Here is a 15,508-nt window from a genome sequence, read left to right as displayed (position 1 = left end):
TCAATTACTGGACATTTGCTGCCATGTTTTTAACTTGATAAAATATATCATAATTAGTAATAGCAAACGTACAATCAGTGCAAAGTAGTTCTCTTAAAGTGGACCTGTCACCTACACACAACACATTAACCAGATATATAAAGATGATTGGACCGCTAGAGGGGGCGTGACTTGTGAGGAAGTGGGCGTGTCCTCACAGCTATATCAAGTGGTTGGGGGAATTTGAGCATGGTTTGACCTCGATTTTATTTTTTATTTTGGGGAACATACAGACAACGAAATAAAACATACATTGCATTTAGTGTGTCTTACAGTTTCTACTATATTTTCATGTTAATATGTCTGCATGAAATCGGTTATTACAGATATACATATTTATGAATATTAATGAGAGTGACATCCTCAAACTCTAAGAAGTTTGCCAGCTTTGAGCACATTGGGCCTGATTCATTAAGGGAAGTGAAGCACAAGTAAGTAAGTATGGCAAAACCATGTTGCATTGGAGGGGGAGGTAAATTTAAAATGCAATGGCAGATTTATAGTTGGGGTAGGGCATGTCCTAGATCAACTTTAAATTTCAGTGTAAAAATAAAGCTATGAAGTATTTGTGTGCTACATGAAAAAACAGCCAGTATTTTCCTTATGTGCAAACTAATTTGCACCCCTTACATTGTAACATTGTTTTGTCTAGAAAACTTTAGTAAGAAAACTTACTACATTTTTTGCTTAACTTTCCTTAATGAATCAGGCCCATTGGCTCTAATTTATCATGAAATTAGTGTCACATGATCTCCAGCCCATGGGATAGCCCACACCAACAGCTAATTGTTAGTACAATACATAGAAAGTTTACACCTATAACTGATTTTCTTTGAATTTATACATCATAATTGTAATACATTGCTAAAAAGCTTTCACTCAGGCTAGATCATCATTGTTAGATTTTTCAAACGTCAAGTGCGCTTCACCAGATAATTATATGTTCCGTCAGTATATAAACAGCACAACCCCGCTCACTTTGTGAGAGATTATGATGGGAGTCCGAAGGCAGGAGAAGATGAAAAAGATGCCATGTGCAGGCTTTCCTTTTTATAAAGTCCCTTTATTTTAGATTAATTAGCTGACTGGAGACACAGAAACGTATTATATTTCACATACATTATCCTACTCACAGCTCGGTCCTTGCAAGTATTTGCACGTTCCTTGTGCTCTGTTCTGTGCAAATTGACTTAAAGAGCAAGGGCCTGATTCATTAAGGATCTTAAATTAAGAAGTTTCTTATTTAAGTCTCCTGGACAAAACCATGTAACAATGCAAGGGGTGCAAATTAGTATTCTGTTTTGCACATAAGTTAAATACTGACTGTTTTTCCATGTAGCACACAAATACTTGATAGCTTATTTGTACACTGAAATTTAAAGTTGATATTTGTGTGCTGCATGAAAAAACAGTCAGTATTTAAGTTACCGTATTTCCCCATGTATAGGACGCTCCACTGTATAAGACGCACCTATATAAATCATGTGAAAAAATTGAGGATAAACATTATCCTCAATTTTTTCACAGAGTATTTGTGCAGCTTATACAGAGGAGAGACTACGCTATAGTGAATTCTGACTTACCCTAGTCAGATGCTTCCTCTGTCTGGTAAAGTCTTCTGTCTTCTCTCCGTCTGATCCTGATGCTGGAAACCCGATTAAGGTCCTCTCTGCGATGTCCGGATGTCCTTTCAGGACCTTGACAATCCTTTCAGGATTTCAAGGTCCTGAAAGAATGCCTTTCAGGACCTTGTCAAGGTCCTGAAAGGACATCCGGACATCGCAGAGAGGACCTTAATCGGGTTTCCAGCATCAGGATCAGACGGAGAGAAGACTCTACCGGACAGAGGAGTCATCTGACAGGGTAAGTGCTACTACCCCTGTATAAGACGCACCCAGTTATTAGACCCAAAATTTTGGGGGAAAAGGTGCGTCTTATACATGGGGAAATACGGTATATGCAAAACAGAAAACTCATTTGCACCCCTTGCATTGTAACATGGTTTGGTCCAGGAGACTTAAATAAGAAACTTCTTAATTTAAGATCCTTGATGAATCAGGCCCCAAATGCTGACTACACTTCTGCACAAATATTTCTACAATTGTGCTACACGTATTCGGTGACCTGTAAAACTGCCGGACCTATGGGAAAAGTTCTGAAAATCATCTGATAGATACCAGATAACAATAGTTCGGATCCTGCGTTACCTCTACATCCGATTTACGCTGTAACACATACTGTAGCCATGTTGTGTAACTACCGCACTGCTGGAATCATTACACACAATCTTCCGGGTATTTAACCACGGGACGGATGGGGACAAGGGTGTTTTTCAATGTCACTGAGCACCTTTAATGAGATTGAGAGAATAATATTTAGTTTTGTGCGCCACGCAGGGAACTGAGATGCCCTGACATTGAATAATTGCCTCCTTCATGCCCCACAGTACCACCGTGTCAAACCTTTCCACTTGTTCAGCTTACAAATTGCTTAGAACACCTTATTTAGGTGGGAAGAATGGGCGACATTAATCTTAATACGGGAGTTGGAAACGGCGTGAGTGCTAGAATTAATTTATTAGCTGTCTTCAAGGTAGACTGAATTTGCTCCGGGAAGGCGAAGGCCAATCATGATTTTGTTAAGATGCTCATTCCTCGGAAAATTACTTGGTTACATGTCCTTGGTTGGGGGGTTTGTTCTTTTGCATATTTTTACTGTGTGTTCTCACAAACCAGGGTCACAGCTCAGTCACTGTGGTGCAAGGCGAACGTTCGGAAGCAAAGACTTTCTGGAAAATGATAGCGCATTATATAGAATTTGGATATAACAAGGAAAGACACAGAGACGGCTGCAAAACGGGAGTAAATTACTCTTAAAAAGAACATGGAAAATGAGCTTATTTCAATCCATATCGCGGCATCTACACATCGCGTAATGAATCCGCAGCGTATGTGTCTGGTTTGCGACAAGTCATCAGCAAGAACTTGTTCCTGCGTTATAGCACCTTGTAACAGACACATATGTGTGTTTCTGCATGAGCACGTATGCAGTAACATGTCTTTATTGTACTCACCCATCATATGATGATGATGATGGTGATATGTGTGCGCCCACTGTCTGGGCGTGTGCAGAGCGATATGACGCAGGATACACTATGTAGACTCTTTCCGCATCAGCTGCGCCGTGTTACTTACTCTGATTTTCCAAAGTATTTTACTCTGATTTTCCAAAGTAGTTTTGGACTACAGATTTATAACCATAGAACAAGGCAGCATGTGGTTACAGGTGCAAAATGTGTTTAAATTAGGGTTTGGGCAAAGTCCCCTTCGTTATGTTCTTGCTGTTATTGTACATGTTTCTCCATGAAGTTTATAAGATTTGTTTTATCCAGTATTACAATGCGCTGTGTGCTCCATGAAGCGCAACACAAACAAAACAATATGCACAGAACACTTCATTTAGCACAGATGTCCTATTATTCTGTATAACATGTTTGATTGGTTTCCTACTTTAATTGTATCTGTTCTGCAAAATGTTTTCCTCATTACACATCTGGCCATGAAATGTCGCAAATTTGTGAAATACATAGACTATGACCTTTATGTGTTCACACCCCAACTACTCCACCAGCAGAATGAGGGCACAGCTAATGGAACCATAGGGTGTGGAGGGCACAGCTAATGGAACCATAGGGTGTGGGGGGCACAGCTGAGGAACCATACAAGGTGGGGGGCACAACTATGGAACCATAGGGTGTGGCGGGCACAGCTGAGGAACCATAGGGTGTGGGGGGCACAACTATGGAACCATAGGGTGTGGGGGGCACAGCTGAGGAACCATAGGGTGTGGGGGGCACAGTTGCGGAATCATGGGGTGTGGAGGGCCGTGCTGCGGAACCATAGGGTATTGGGGGCACAGCTGAGGAACCATAGGGTGTGGGGGGCACAGCTATGGAACCTTAGGGTGTGGAGGGCACAGCTGAGGAACCATAGGGTGTGGGGGGCACAGTTGCGGAATCATGGGGTGTGGAGGGCCGTGCTGCGGAACCATAGGGTATTGGGGGCAAAGCTGAGGAACCATAGGGTGTGGGGGGCACAGCTATGGAACCATAGGGTGTGGGGGGCACAGTTATGGAACCATAGAGTGTGGGGGGCACAGCTTAGGAACCATAGGGTGTGGGGGGCACAGTTGCGGAATCATGGGGTGTGGAGGGCCGTGCTGCAGAACCATAAATAGATTTCTAGAAATATATGTTTTCTTGTGATACTAGTAGCCAAATAATGTAAATTGTTGGTTCAGGAATTATATCATGGCTGCCAGTTTAGCATAAAAATAAGCTAATTTAGCCATAACGGTATCAGAAACACGTAACACAAGTGCTGAGTGTGTAAGGTTTAGATCCGCAGATATAATACAGCACCGAGTGTGTAAGGGTTAGATCCACAGATATAATACAGTGCCGAGTGTGTAAGGTTTAGATCCACAGATATAATACAGCACCGAGTGTGTAAGGGTTAGATCCACAGATATAATACAGCACCGAGTGTGTAAGGGTTAGATCCACAGATATAATACAGTGACGAGTGTGTAAGGTTTAGATCCGCAGATATAATACAGCACCGAGTGTGTAAGGGTTAGATCCACAGATATAATACAGTGACGAGTGTGTAAGGGTTAGATCCACAGATATAATACAGTGACGAGTGTGTAAGGGTTAGATCCACAGATATAATACAGCACCGAGTGTGTAAGGGTTAGATCCACAGATATAATACAGCACCGAGTGTGTAAGGTTTAGATCCACAGATATAAAACAGCACCGAGTGTGTAAGGTTTAGATCCACAGATATAATACAGTGACGAGTGTGTAAGGGTTAGATCCACAGATATACTACAGCACCGAGTGTGTAAGGGTTAGATCCACAGATATAATACAGCACCGAGTGTGTAAGGTTTAGATCCACAGATATAATACAGCACTGCGTGTGTAAGGTTTAGATCCGCAGATATAATACAGCACCGAGTGTGTAAGGTTTAGATCCGCAGATATAATACAGTGCCGAGTGTGTAAGGGTTAGATCCACAGATATAATACAGTGCCGAGTGTGTAAGGTTTAGATCCACAGATATAATACAGTGACGAGTGTGTAAGGGTTAGATCCACAGATATAATACAGTGACGAGTGTGTAAGGGTTAGATCCACAGATATAATACAGCACCGAGTGTGTAAGGGTTAGATCCACAGATATAATACAGTGACGAGTGTGTAAGGGTTAGATCCACAGATATAAAACAGCACCAGACATGGACGAGGTGCAGGCAGTTGAAGGAGTTAACAGGTCATCCAACCTGTCTGCCTGTCCACCGCTTGTCCTCGCCCTACGCTCTCACAGAGAGGGGGCAGAAACCCGAGTGTCACACTTCTGTTCTCTGCCCAGACATCTGTCAGCGCAATATTGGCTTTGGCCCTGGAGCAGAAACAATTGACCAGGGTCATCTATCTGCGATCTCATTGGCATTCATGCGGCAGAGCCTGGCCGCTTGGCACAACGCTGCGAAACCTTTTATCTTCGTGCCAGCGATTCTCACAGCAGTCATTTTGCTGTCAGCCCTTCTCAGGAAATACATTGTGTTTTCACACTGTCTGCTGTGAGCTGATCAAACGTCCTCAACTGTCCACCTGAAAATCAGACCAAGTCAAGGCTGAAATTGCTGTGTATGCGTAGAAAGACATTGTTTTCCAGCTGCTTTTCTTTTCTTTTTTTTTTGGGGGGGGGGGGGGGCAGACGAATACATTGTGGGGTGTTCTGTCATTATTCTTAAATATTACACCATTGTTACCATCTAAAATACAATATGTGGTCGAGAGGTTTTGAAGATTGCCACGTTAACATGTTTATTATATTTATTTATTTATTTTAAATATTTACCTATTATACAGTATCAGGTCTTTTGTTGTGCATTCTGGATACAATTCTTAATATCTGTTCTTATCATGATTGCAATGAAAATTACACAATACTACTTCCTTTAGTCTGTATTCTGCACGTAATCCTCAGTATCACTTCTTATTATCTCCACAATGGAAAATGCACAGTACTACTTATTTTGGTCTGTATTCAGAATGTAACCCTCAACATCTGTTGTTATTATGTGTGCAATGATAACCGTGTAGAAGCAGCACTTGTATATTATATGTGATAAAATATACAATCACATCCCAAGTGTAGTATTATCAAATGTAACCTTAGAATTAGAACCTTAGAGGTTTCTTTGCACTTATCTGAGTAGATTTAGAGTGTGGGGAAAATTTACCCAGAATTTGCACCTGAGCGAACTATGCTGCTCTGCAGAGATTCACATGCAAACATTTTATGCACACATACTGTCTGCACACATACTGTCTGCACACATACTGTCTGCACACATACTGTCTGCACACATACAGGCTAGCTTTAGTTCCACACTACATTTTAAATCAAACTTGCCTAGTTTCCTGGAATGTTCAGGAGACAAATGTCGGGTAGTGAAGTGGGCAGAACTGGGCCTTGATGTATTTTGAGACCAATCTTATCATTTTCGCCCTACCCCTGCGGCACAATTAAACGATTGTGGCATTCTGCTGCTTGGACGGGTCCAAAATTGGTGCAAATCACTATGCCACATCCCCCACATACACATTTGCCACTTGATTTCCCCTCCAGGAAAGGAGTACAGTTGGCAACTCTGTTTGCACCACCTCCCAGTTCTCGTCTTATGTTTGAACTCACAAGCTGGATTTGCTCATAACTCTAAGGGCTAGATTTACTAAATTGCGGGTTTGAAGAAGTGGAGATAATGCCTATAGCAACCAATCAGATTCTAGCTTTCATTTATTTAGTACCTTCTACAAAATGACAGCTAGAATCTGATTGGTTGCTATAGGCAACATCCCCACTTTTTCAAACCCACAGCTTAGTAAATCTAGCCCAGTGTGTGGATAGAAGCCAATGACTTTTGTTAGATGACTGTTATTTCTTAATATGTTTCCACAACACCACTTCGATTTTTCTATTTATGCAGGATTGCTTGATGCAATTCTCACTTCTTATTCCTACTCTGTCTGTAGGAATGACTACACGGTGCTGTTTGTCTAGATTGATGTACTAGTGCAATTATCAGTTAATCAGCGTCTCTATTTCATGTATAACTTCTTAAACGTTGCACGTAGAGCAGGTTTAAACAAACTAGTCTGACTATTGTTCAACTAAAACTTCCACCATTCTCTGCAAAGGTTTATAGCCAGAGAAATAAAAGTTGCTAAACTCCGATGACAGAACTGATTGCAGGTGTATTCATGGCGTTCAATGACCTGATTGCTTCTGTCTTGCAGTTGCTGGTTGTCCCTGGAAGGTGGGCTCCTCTATGCGTTTGTGGGACCGGCTGCTGCTGTTGTTTTGGTATTTTTTATTAATGAAACTTCCTTTTATTGTACATTTTATGCTTCAAATTAATTGAGAAAGTGTCATTTTGAAGTTAACAAATTGTAGAAGCTTTCTGCAAACTCCATTGATGCTAAGGTTTAATAAACAGTGAGGGGATTAATGATCTCACAATACTCTAATCCTACATTCTAAATCGCCAGGCATAATGATTTAGGAATTATAATTCCCAGCTGAATTGCAGCCTCCAATTCTCAGAATAACAATTTCATATTACGTAAGATCATTTTTAATATTGTGCTGGAGTTATGCAGTATAAAACAGATACATTTGTTGTTCTGTTAACCAGCTAACCAGTGTTTAAGGGAATTTATCCTTATATTTAATGATTTTCCCTTTCTATTTATCTGATGTAATTACTAAAGAATGAATAAATAGATACATTTTGTTACAAGATTTCACATTTTATGACAGTGGTAGTATGACTGCTTATAGAAGTTATTAATTATCTTCTCTTCCACATAATCTCTTTAGTGCCAAGAGATATTTGTAACATCCTTGTGGGAGGGGCATAATGTCATTGTGGGCAGGTCCTGATTTGCAGATAGTATGAAAGAGATTAGGCCAGTAGGTAGCAGACTCCACTCTATATCTAGCAGATTTATTCCGCTGTGCCTGACACAATTAGATAAAATGTTTCAGAGTTCCTTTAAAGTGTAACTGTCAGCTACCCACAGTGGAGGCAGTCATTGTGGGAGCTTATGCAATATTCATGGGGTAGCAGCCTATCGATTCATTAGGATGCAAGACATCGTTAATAGTAATATTCATGAGGGACTGGTTCCTAGTGAATTAATTGAGGCTGCATTCTCATGAATATTGATGGCTGCCTACACTGTATGTAAGTGATGAGATAGATTTAAATTAGTCCTGTATTGCAATTAAAGTTGCATGGATGAACTTTGAACTACATTCTTTCTGCATCAGTGTGACTGGAGCCTCACATCACTACTCTGTGCTGCTAGAGGACCCTGCTCCTTCCACTATTTAACTCTAAGTCTATGACTTCCTGCTTCCTCCATTCCCCTCCTCACATCATGTCACTGCCCCTGTCACATGCAGCCCTATCCTCACTAACACATCACTCATCTCCTGATATACTTTGTGCTGCTGGAGACTCTGTTCCTTCAACTATATAACTTTCAGTATTTGATTACCTGCTGCCTCCATTCCCTTCCTCACATCATGTCACTGCCCCTGTCACATGCAGTCCTGTCCTCACTAACACATCACTTATCTCCTGATATACTCTGTGCTGCTGGAGGACCCTACTCCTTCCACTATATAACTCTCAGTCTGTGGCTTCCTGCTGCCTCCATTCCCCTCCTCACATCATGTAATTGCCCCTGTCACATGCAGCCCTGTCCTCACTAACACATCACTCATCTCCTGATATACTCTGAGCTGCTGGAGGACCCTGCTCCTTCCACTATATAACTCTCAGTCTGTGATCATCTAACCGTAGGAGTGCCCACTTAAAAACTGGGCACACACGGACAGGCAGGAGATAAATAATCAATACTTTAAATTGCTATGACATGTTTTATACAGAGTACTTAATACTGACAGTAAGTGTAGAGATCAAAAAAAGATTAAAAAGAGTGTCAGTGGTACAAAAATATATATGTGTTGCTCAAAAAGTTGTTTACTATGTCTAAGTGCCCTTGTTTTTAACAAATGAACCTTATTTATACCTGTTATTTTATTGACCTTGTGTTTTCAATGATTATCAGATACATTTACTACTATTTTGAGTACATTATTTGTCTATAAATTCTGCATTTAGCTCATATATTGTGAGTTTTATTTTATTTTTTTCCTACACATTTAACACCTTTGCTAGTTAACATACATTTTTTTCCAGCGCTACAGTGTAGCCTGGATATAATGGTAACCAGTGAATTTACACCGGATTTACTAAGGATTAATTTAGTAGTGGAAGTGGTTACATCAGGAAGGATCGATAACTGGAAGTAGTTATATCAAATCTAATCTAGGAGTAGGAGTGGTTACTCTAGGAATGATCTAGGAGTGGGAGGGGTTACTCTAGGAATGATCTAGGAGTGGGAGTGGTTACTCTAGGAATGATCTAGGAGTGGGAGGGGTTACTCTAGGAATGATCTAGGAGTGGGAGTGGTTACTCTAGGAATAATCTAGGAGTGGGAATGGTTACTCTAGGAATAATCTAGGAGTGGGAGCGATTACTCTAGAAATGATCTAGGAGTGGGAGGGGTTACTCTAGGAATGATCTAGGAGTGGGAGTGGTTACTCTAGGAATGATCTAGGAGTGGGAGGGGTTACTCTAGGAATGATCTAGCAGTGGGAGTGGTTACTCTAGGAATGATCTAGGAGTGGGAGGGGTTACTCTAGGAATGATCTAGGAGTGGGAGTGGTTACTCTAGGAATAATCTAGGAATGGGAATGGTTACTCTAGAAATGATCTAGGAGTGGGAGTGGTTACTCTAGGAATGATCTAGGAGTGGGAGGGGTTACTCTAGGAATGATCTAGGAGTGGGAGTGGTTACTCTAGGAATGATCTAGGAGTGGGAGTGGTTACTCTAGGAATAATCTAGGAGTGGGAATGGTTACTCTAGGAATAATCTAGGAGTGGGAGCGATTACTCTAGAAATGATCTAGGAGTGGGAGGGATTACTCTAGGAATGATCTAGGAGTGGGAGTGGTTACTCTAGGAATGATCTAGGAGTGGGAGGGGTTACTCTAGGAATGATCTAGGAGTGGGAGTGGTTACTCTAGGAATGATCTAGGAGTGGGAGGGGTTACTCTAGGAATGATCTAGGAGTGGGAGTGGTTACTCTAGGAATAATCTAGGAATGGGAATGGTTACTCTAGGAATAATCTAGGAGTGGGAGCGATTACTCTAGAAATGATCTAGGAGTGGGAGGGGTTACTCTAGGAATGATCTAGGAGTGGGAGTGGTTACTCTAGGAATGATTTAGGAGTGGGAGGGGTTACTCTAGGAATGATCTAGGAGTGGGAGGAGTTACTCTAGGAATGATCTAGGAGTGGGAGTGATTACACTAGGTATGATCTAGAAGTGGAAGTGGTTACATTAGGAATGATCTAGGAGTGGGAGTGTTTACTCTAGGAATGATCTAGGAGGGGGAGTGGTTACATTAGGAATGATCTAGGTGTGGGAGTGGTTACACTAGGAATGATCTAGGAGTGGGAGTGGTTACACTAGGTATGATCTAGAAGTGGGAGTGGTTACACTAGGAATGATCTAGGAGTGGGAGGGGTTACATTAGTGCAATCTAGGAGTGGAAAATTGGAGTAGAAAAGTTGTTATATGTCATCTAACCTGAATTTTTAGCCCATAAGGATCGTTTTGTCACACTTTCCACTATTTACTGAGAATTGTGTGTCTCTACCATAAACATTTCAAGTCTTCGTTCTGTCTTCCCAGGTAAACATGGTCATTGGAATTTTGGTGTTTAATAAACTGGTATCTAAAGATGGCATAACGGACAAGAAGCTCAAGGAGCGGGCGGGGTAAGTCCGTTTCTGTTCTGTCTCAGGACACATGATATGATCAATAACCAGTTTGCTATCAGCTTAAACCACAGGTCATAGTGCTAATATGCGCATTGTAAAACTGTACAATCTGCATTTTTATATTAAATATTATAACATAGAACCGGTTCTGATTTTTTTTTTTTAAAAGCCTTGAGCGTGCTTTCGTGTCCTAGTGCTCGAAAAAATAAGTGAGAAACCCCAAATAAAAAACGTGCACAAGGTTGCGGGTTCAGACCCTCCTCAAAAGAGGAAGGGTCCCTTGATCCCCGACCCCCGGATCCATAAGGACCCTTAGGGGGCAAGGGTCTTCAGACCCCCTTCGCCGCAAGGCTAGGGGGGTCCCTTTTGCCAAGGGTTTTACCCCAAGGCACCAGTTCTTCTGCCTCCCCCCGAAGGGGGAGACCTCAGAGGGGTTCAGGGAGATGGGAGCCACTAGGACCACACCGCCTCCCCTAGATCGTCAGGGGATCGGACCCATAAGGGATGCCGCAAACCCGTCCAATCCGTGAGAAAAAACATAAAAAAGGCAAGTGACAAAACGGTGTAGAAAATAAATAGTGCCGTGCATAACGGCCCCAGCCTTCCGGCCGAGATGTTAAAAATTGTTCCTGCCCAGCCAAAAGGCCGGGGCAAGAAAAGGTGGTGGTAGCTGGAAGTGAGATTGTGCTCTGTGCCTTCGTGTCCAGTGAGGATGATTTAAACCTCAAGTGATATCGGCACCCCTGGGTCACCACTCCAGGGGCACTTTTTAAACTCAGGCTTCCAAGCTACCGGCTTTCTGGCCAGACCAAGCTTTCCCACGGTCTTTTCAGGTTGGGCGAGGCCTTACTCAGACAGGTACTCACTTGATCTTAGCCAAAAGGCCGAGAAGCGAACATAGAACCGGTTCTGATATTACAGTTGACAACGTGTATCATTGTGAAAAAATAGGCTTTTAGCATGGGCAGAGTAAGCAATGAGTTTTCATTAAAAAGACTATTGTTTAAATTGTTAGGTTTTTTTCAACTACATTTCTATTCTTGAGAGTTTTTCATTCTGTTGAGGAAGAAATGTCCTTAAGAGATTATTGGTGCTTTATATTATTACAGATCTACACAAACTCAACCGGGTGCTGCTACTAACAGTAGCTTATAAACTATACAGCAGTAGAATTCTATACTGAATTTACACATTCAACATAACAGAGGTCCAAGAAATAAATGTTTCTTTACAGGAGAACGTGTACTTAGATGTTGCGGCCGATAACAACTAGTTTAATTTCATTTAATTTCATCTTTTGGAAAATACTTTGTGGTCTCTGGACTGACTAAAAGCCGTTTATAATAATTTCTTGTTACCACACAGAATACAGGAGTTTTATCCCATATGATATTACATTCTTAACACATTTGTTTTGCACCTGTACTGTATGTAGTTTTGTTATGTGATTTAATTATTTCAGATTTTTGTCATTTTCTATAGACGTTATGTGACTTGAACTCATATAGGAAATGAGGTCTGATTGAATTCATAAGAATGATGGAGGGTGCAAGACACTGGCTATCAAATTTGCACTGTAATTTATATCTTTGGCTGAGGAGCTTGCAATTGGTAGTGAACTAATAATTTTCCCTACATTAGAAGCAGTGTTTTCAAGTTAAAGTTTAGTGAACAATAATAATAATAATACAGATATATATGTCCTTAATGGGATCCCATCTAAAGATATTTCTGTGTCTACACAACAGTGTAACAGGTGCTTTAAATCATAATTTCACTCAGTCTTTTATAATTTGTAGTCTAGCGTTATAGCAGGTGACTCTTTTGTGTAGAGAAAAGGTTATAACTTTTCATATGTTTTATATATTCACTTTGAGGAGCACTGCTAAACAGTTTAATAAAGGCAGAAAGACCGGAGGTTGTGTGGAGAAAGATATATGTAATTTCTTAATGTAATTTAGTATATTTTACATATATTACTCCAATTTACAGAGAAACCCCTCATCCGGAAAAGTCCAGAGAATTCTGGATAATAGATCCTATAGACGAATTTACATATTTATATTGGAATGAAAGGAAGATTATTTCTTACACTCAGGGCTGAATTTGTTGGAGCCTGTAGGAACAACCTGTAGTGTCTCATCCCTAATACACATATATTACACAGAACACCCTGTAACTTCACCAGTTCTGTCACCGAGCAAAATATAGAGCTGTCACTCTATACAGTCCTTCCCCACCGCAGTCCAGCTCACGTCAGTCATTTTTCTGTACTGATGGAAGGATATAATTTTAACATATGTACTTTTATAATTCAGGCAGATACGTGATTTCTGTTGGAGGTCAGGAAGAGTTGGCCATAAGCTAAGTATGTGATTTCTATTAGTAGGAGTGTTGTCTGTGAGAGATAAACATGTTGTTTCTATTGTAAGTTAGGAAGAGTTACACGTAAGGTATATATTTCATTTGGATGTTAATCAATGTTACCCGTACGGTATGTAGCTTGTTCTGCATTAGAAGTTAAGAAGAATCGGTCATAAACTAGATATGTGATTTTGGTTTGGAGGTTAAGAAGAGTTGACTATGAGGTAGATATGTGAATTCTGTCGGGGGTAGATATGTGAATTCTATCAGGAGGTAGATGTGTGAATTCTATCGGGAGGTAGATGTGTGAATTCTATCGGGAGGTAGATGTGTGAATTCTATCGGGAGGTAGATGTGTGAATTCTGTCAGGAGGTAGATATGTGAATTCTATCGGGAGGTAGATATGTGAATTCTGTCGGGAGGTAGATGTGTGAATTCTGTCGGGAGGTAGATATGTGAATTCTGTCGGGAGGTAGATATGTGAATTCTGTCGGGAGGTAGATATGTGAATTCTGTCGGGAGGTAGATGTGTGAATTCTGTCGGGAGGTAGATGTGTGAATTCTGTCGGGAGGTAGATATGTGAATTCTGTCGGGAGGTAGATATGTGAATTCTGTCGGGAGGTAGATGTGTGAATTCTGTCGGGAGGTAGATGTGTGAATTCTGTCGGGAGGTAGATATGTGAATTATGTCGGGAGGTAGATATGTGAACTCTGTCGGGAGGTAGATGTGTGAATTCTGTCGGGAGGTAGATATGTGAATTCTGTCGGGAGGTAGATATGTGAATTCTGTCGGGAGGTAGATGTGTGAATTCTGTCGGGAGGTAGATGTGTGAATTCTGTCGGGAGGTAGATATGTAAATTATGTCGGGAGGTAGATATGTGAATTCTGTCGGGGGTAGATATGTGAACTCTGTCGGGAGGTAGATATGTGAACTCTGTCGGGAGGTAGATATGTGAATTCTGTCGGGAGGTAGATGTGTGAATTCTGTCGGGAGGTAGATATGTGAATTCTGTCGGGAGGTAGATATGTGAATTATGTCGGGAGGTAGATATGTGAATTCTGTCGGGAGGTAGATGTGTGAATTCTGTCAGGAGGTAGATATGTGAATTCTGTCGGGAGGTAGATATGTGAATTCTGTCGGGAGGTAGATATGTGAATTATGTCGGGAGGTAGATATGTGAATTCTGTCGGGAGGTAGATGTGTGAATTCTGTCAGGAGGTAGATATGTGAACTCTGTCGGGAGGTAGATATGTGAATTCTGTCGGGAGGTAGATATGTGAATTCTGTCGGGAGGTAGATATGTGAATTCTGTCGGGAGGTAGATATGTGAATTATGTCGGGAGGTAGATATGTGAATTCTGTCGGGAGGTAGATATGTGAATTCTGTCAGGAGGTAGATATGTGAATTCTGTCGGGAGGTAGATGTGTGAATTCTATCGGGAGGTAGATGTGTGAATTCTGTCGGGAGGTAGATGTGTGAATTCTATCGGGAGGTAGATGTGTGAATTCTATCGGGAGGTAGATGTGTGAATTCTGTCGGGAGGTAGATATGTGAACTCTGTCGGGAGGTAGATATGTGAATTCTGTCGGGAGGTAGATATGTAAATTATGTCGGGAGGTAGATATGTGAATTCTGTCGGGAGGTAGATGTGTGAATTCTATCGGGAGGTAGATGTGTGAATTCTGTCGGGAGGTAGATGTGTGAATTCTGTCGGGAGGTAGATATGTGAATTATGTCGGGAGGTAGATATGTGAATTCTGTCGGGAGGTAGATGTGTGAATTCTGTCGGGAGGTAGATGTGTGAATTCTGTCAGGAGGTAGATGTGTGAATTATGTCGGGAGGTAGATATGTGAATTCTGTCGGGAGGTAGATGTGTGAATTCTGTCGGGAGGTAGATGTGTGAATTCTGTCGGGAGGTAGATGTGTGAATTATGTCGGGAGGTAGATATGTGAATTCTGTCGGGGGTAGATATGTGAACTCTGTCGGGAGATAGATATGTGAACTCTGTCGGGAGGTAGATATGTAAATTATGTCGGGAGGTAGATATGTGAATTCTGTCGGGAGGTAGATGTGTGAATTCTATCGGGAGGTAGATGTGTGAAT

General features: G+C 41.3%; 1 protein-coding gene across 7 annotated transcripts in view; it reads left to right on the top strand.

Moving 5' to 3' along the window:
• The window catches only part of ADGRB1 (adhesion G protein-coupled receptor B1), a 411,983-nt gene that overhangs the window by 355,972 nt on the left and 40,503 nt on the right, over window positions 1–15,508 (top strand). For all 7 annotated transcript variants that reach the window (XM_075211647.1, XM_075211646.1, XM_075211644.1 and 4 more), the window contains 2 exons: window positions 7,413–7,479; window positions 10,946–11,031. In XM_075211647.1, coding sequence (XP_075067748.1) covers window positions 7,413–7,479; window positions 10,946–11,031 — 153 coding nt within the window. The remainder of the gene's footprint in view (window positions 1–7,412; window positions 7,480–10,945; window positions 11,032–15,508) is intronic.

The sequence above is a fragment of the Mixophyes fleayi genome, chromosome 5 (genome assembly GCF_038048845.1).
Source record: "Mixophyes fleayi isolate aMixFle1 chromosome 5, aMixFle1.hap1, whole genome shotgun sequence".
Classification (NCBI taxonomy): domain Eukaryota; kingdom Metazoa; phylum Chordata; class Amphibia; order Anura; family Limnodynastidae; genus Mixophyes; species Mixophyes fleayi.
Note: the sequence above shows the minus strand (reverse complement) of the source record. Positions and strands in the feature narration are given on the sequence as shown.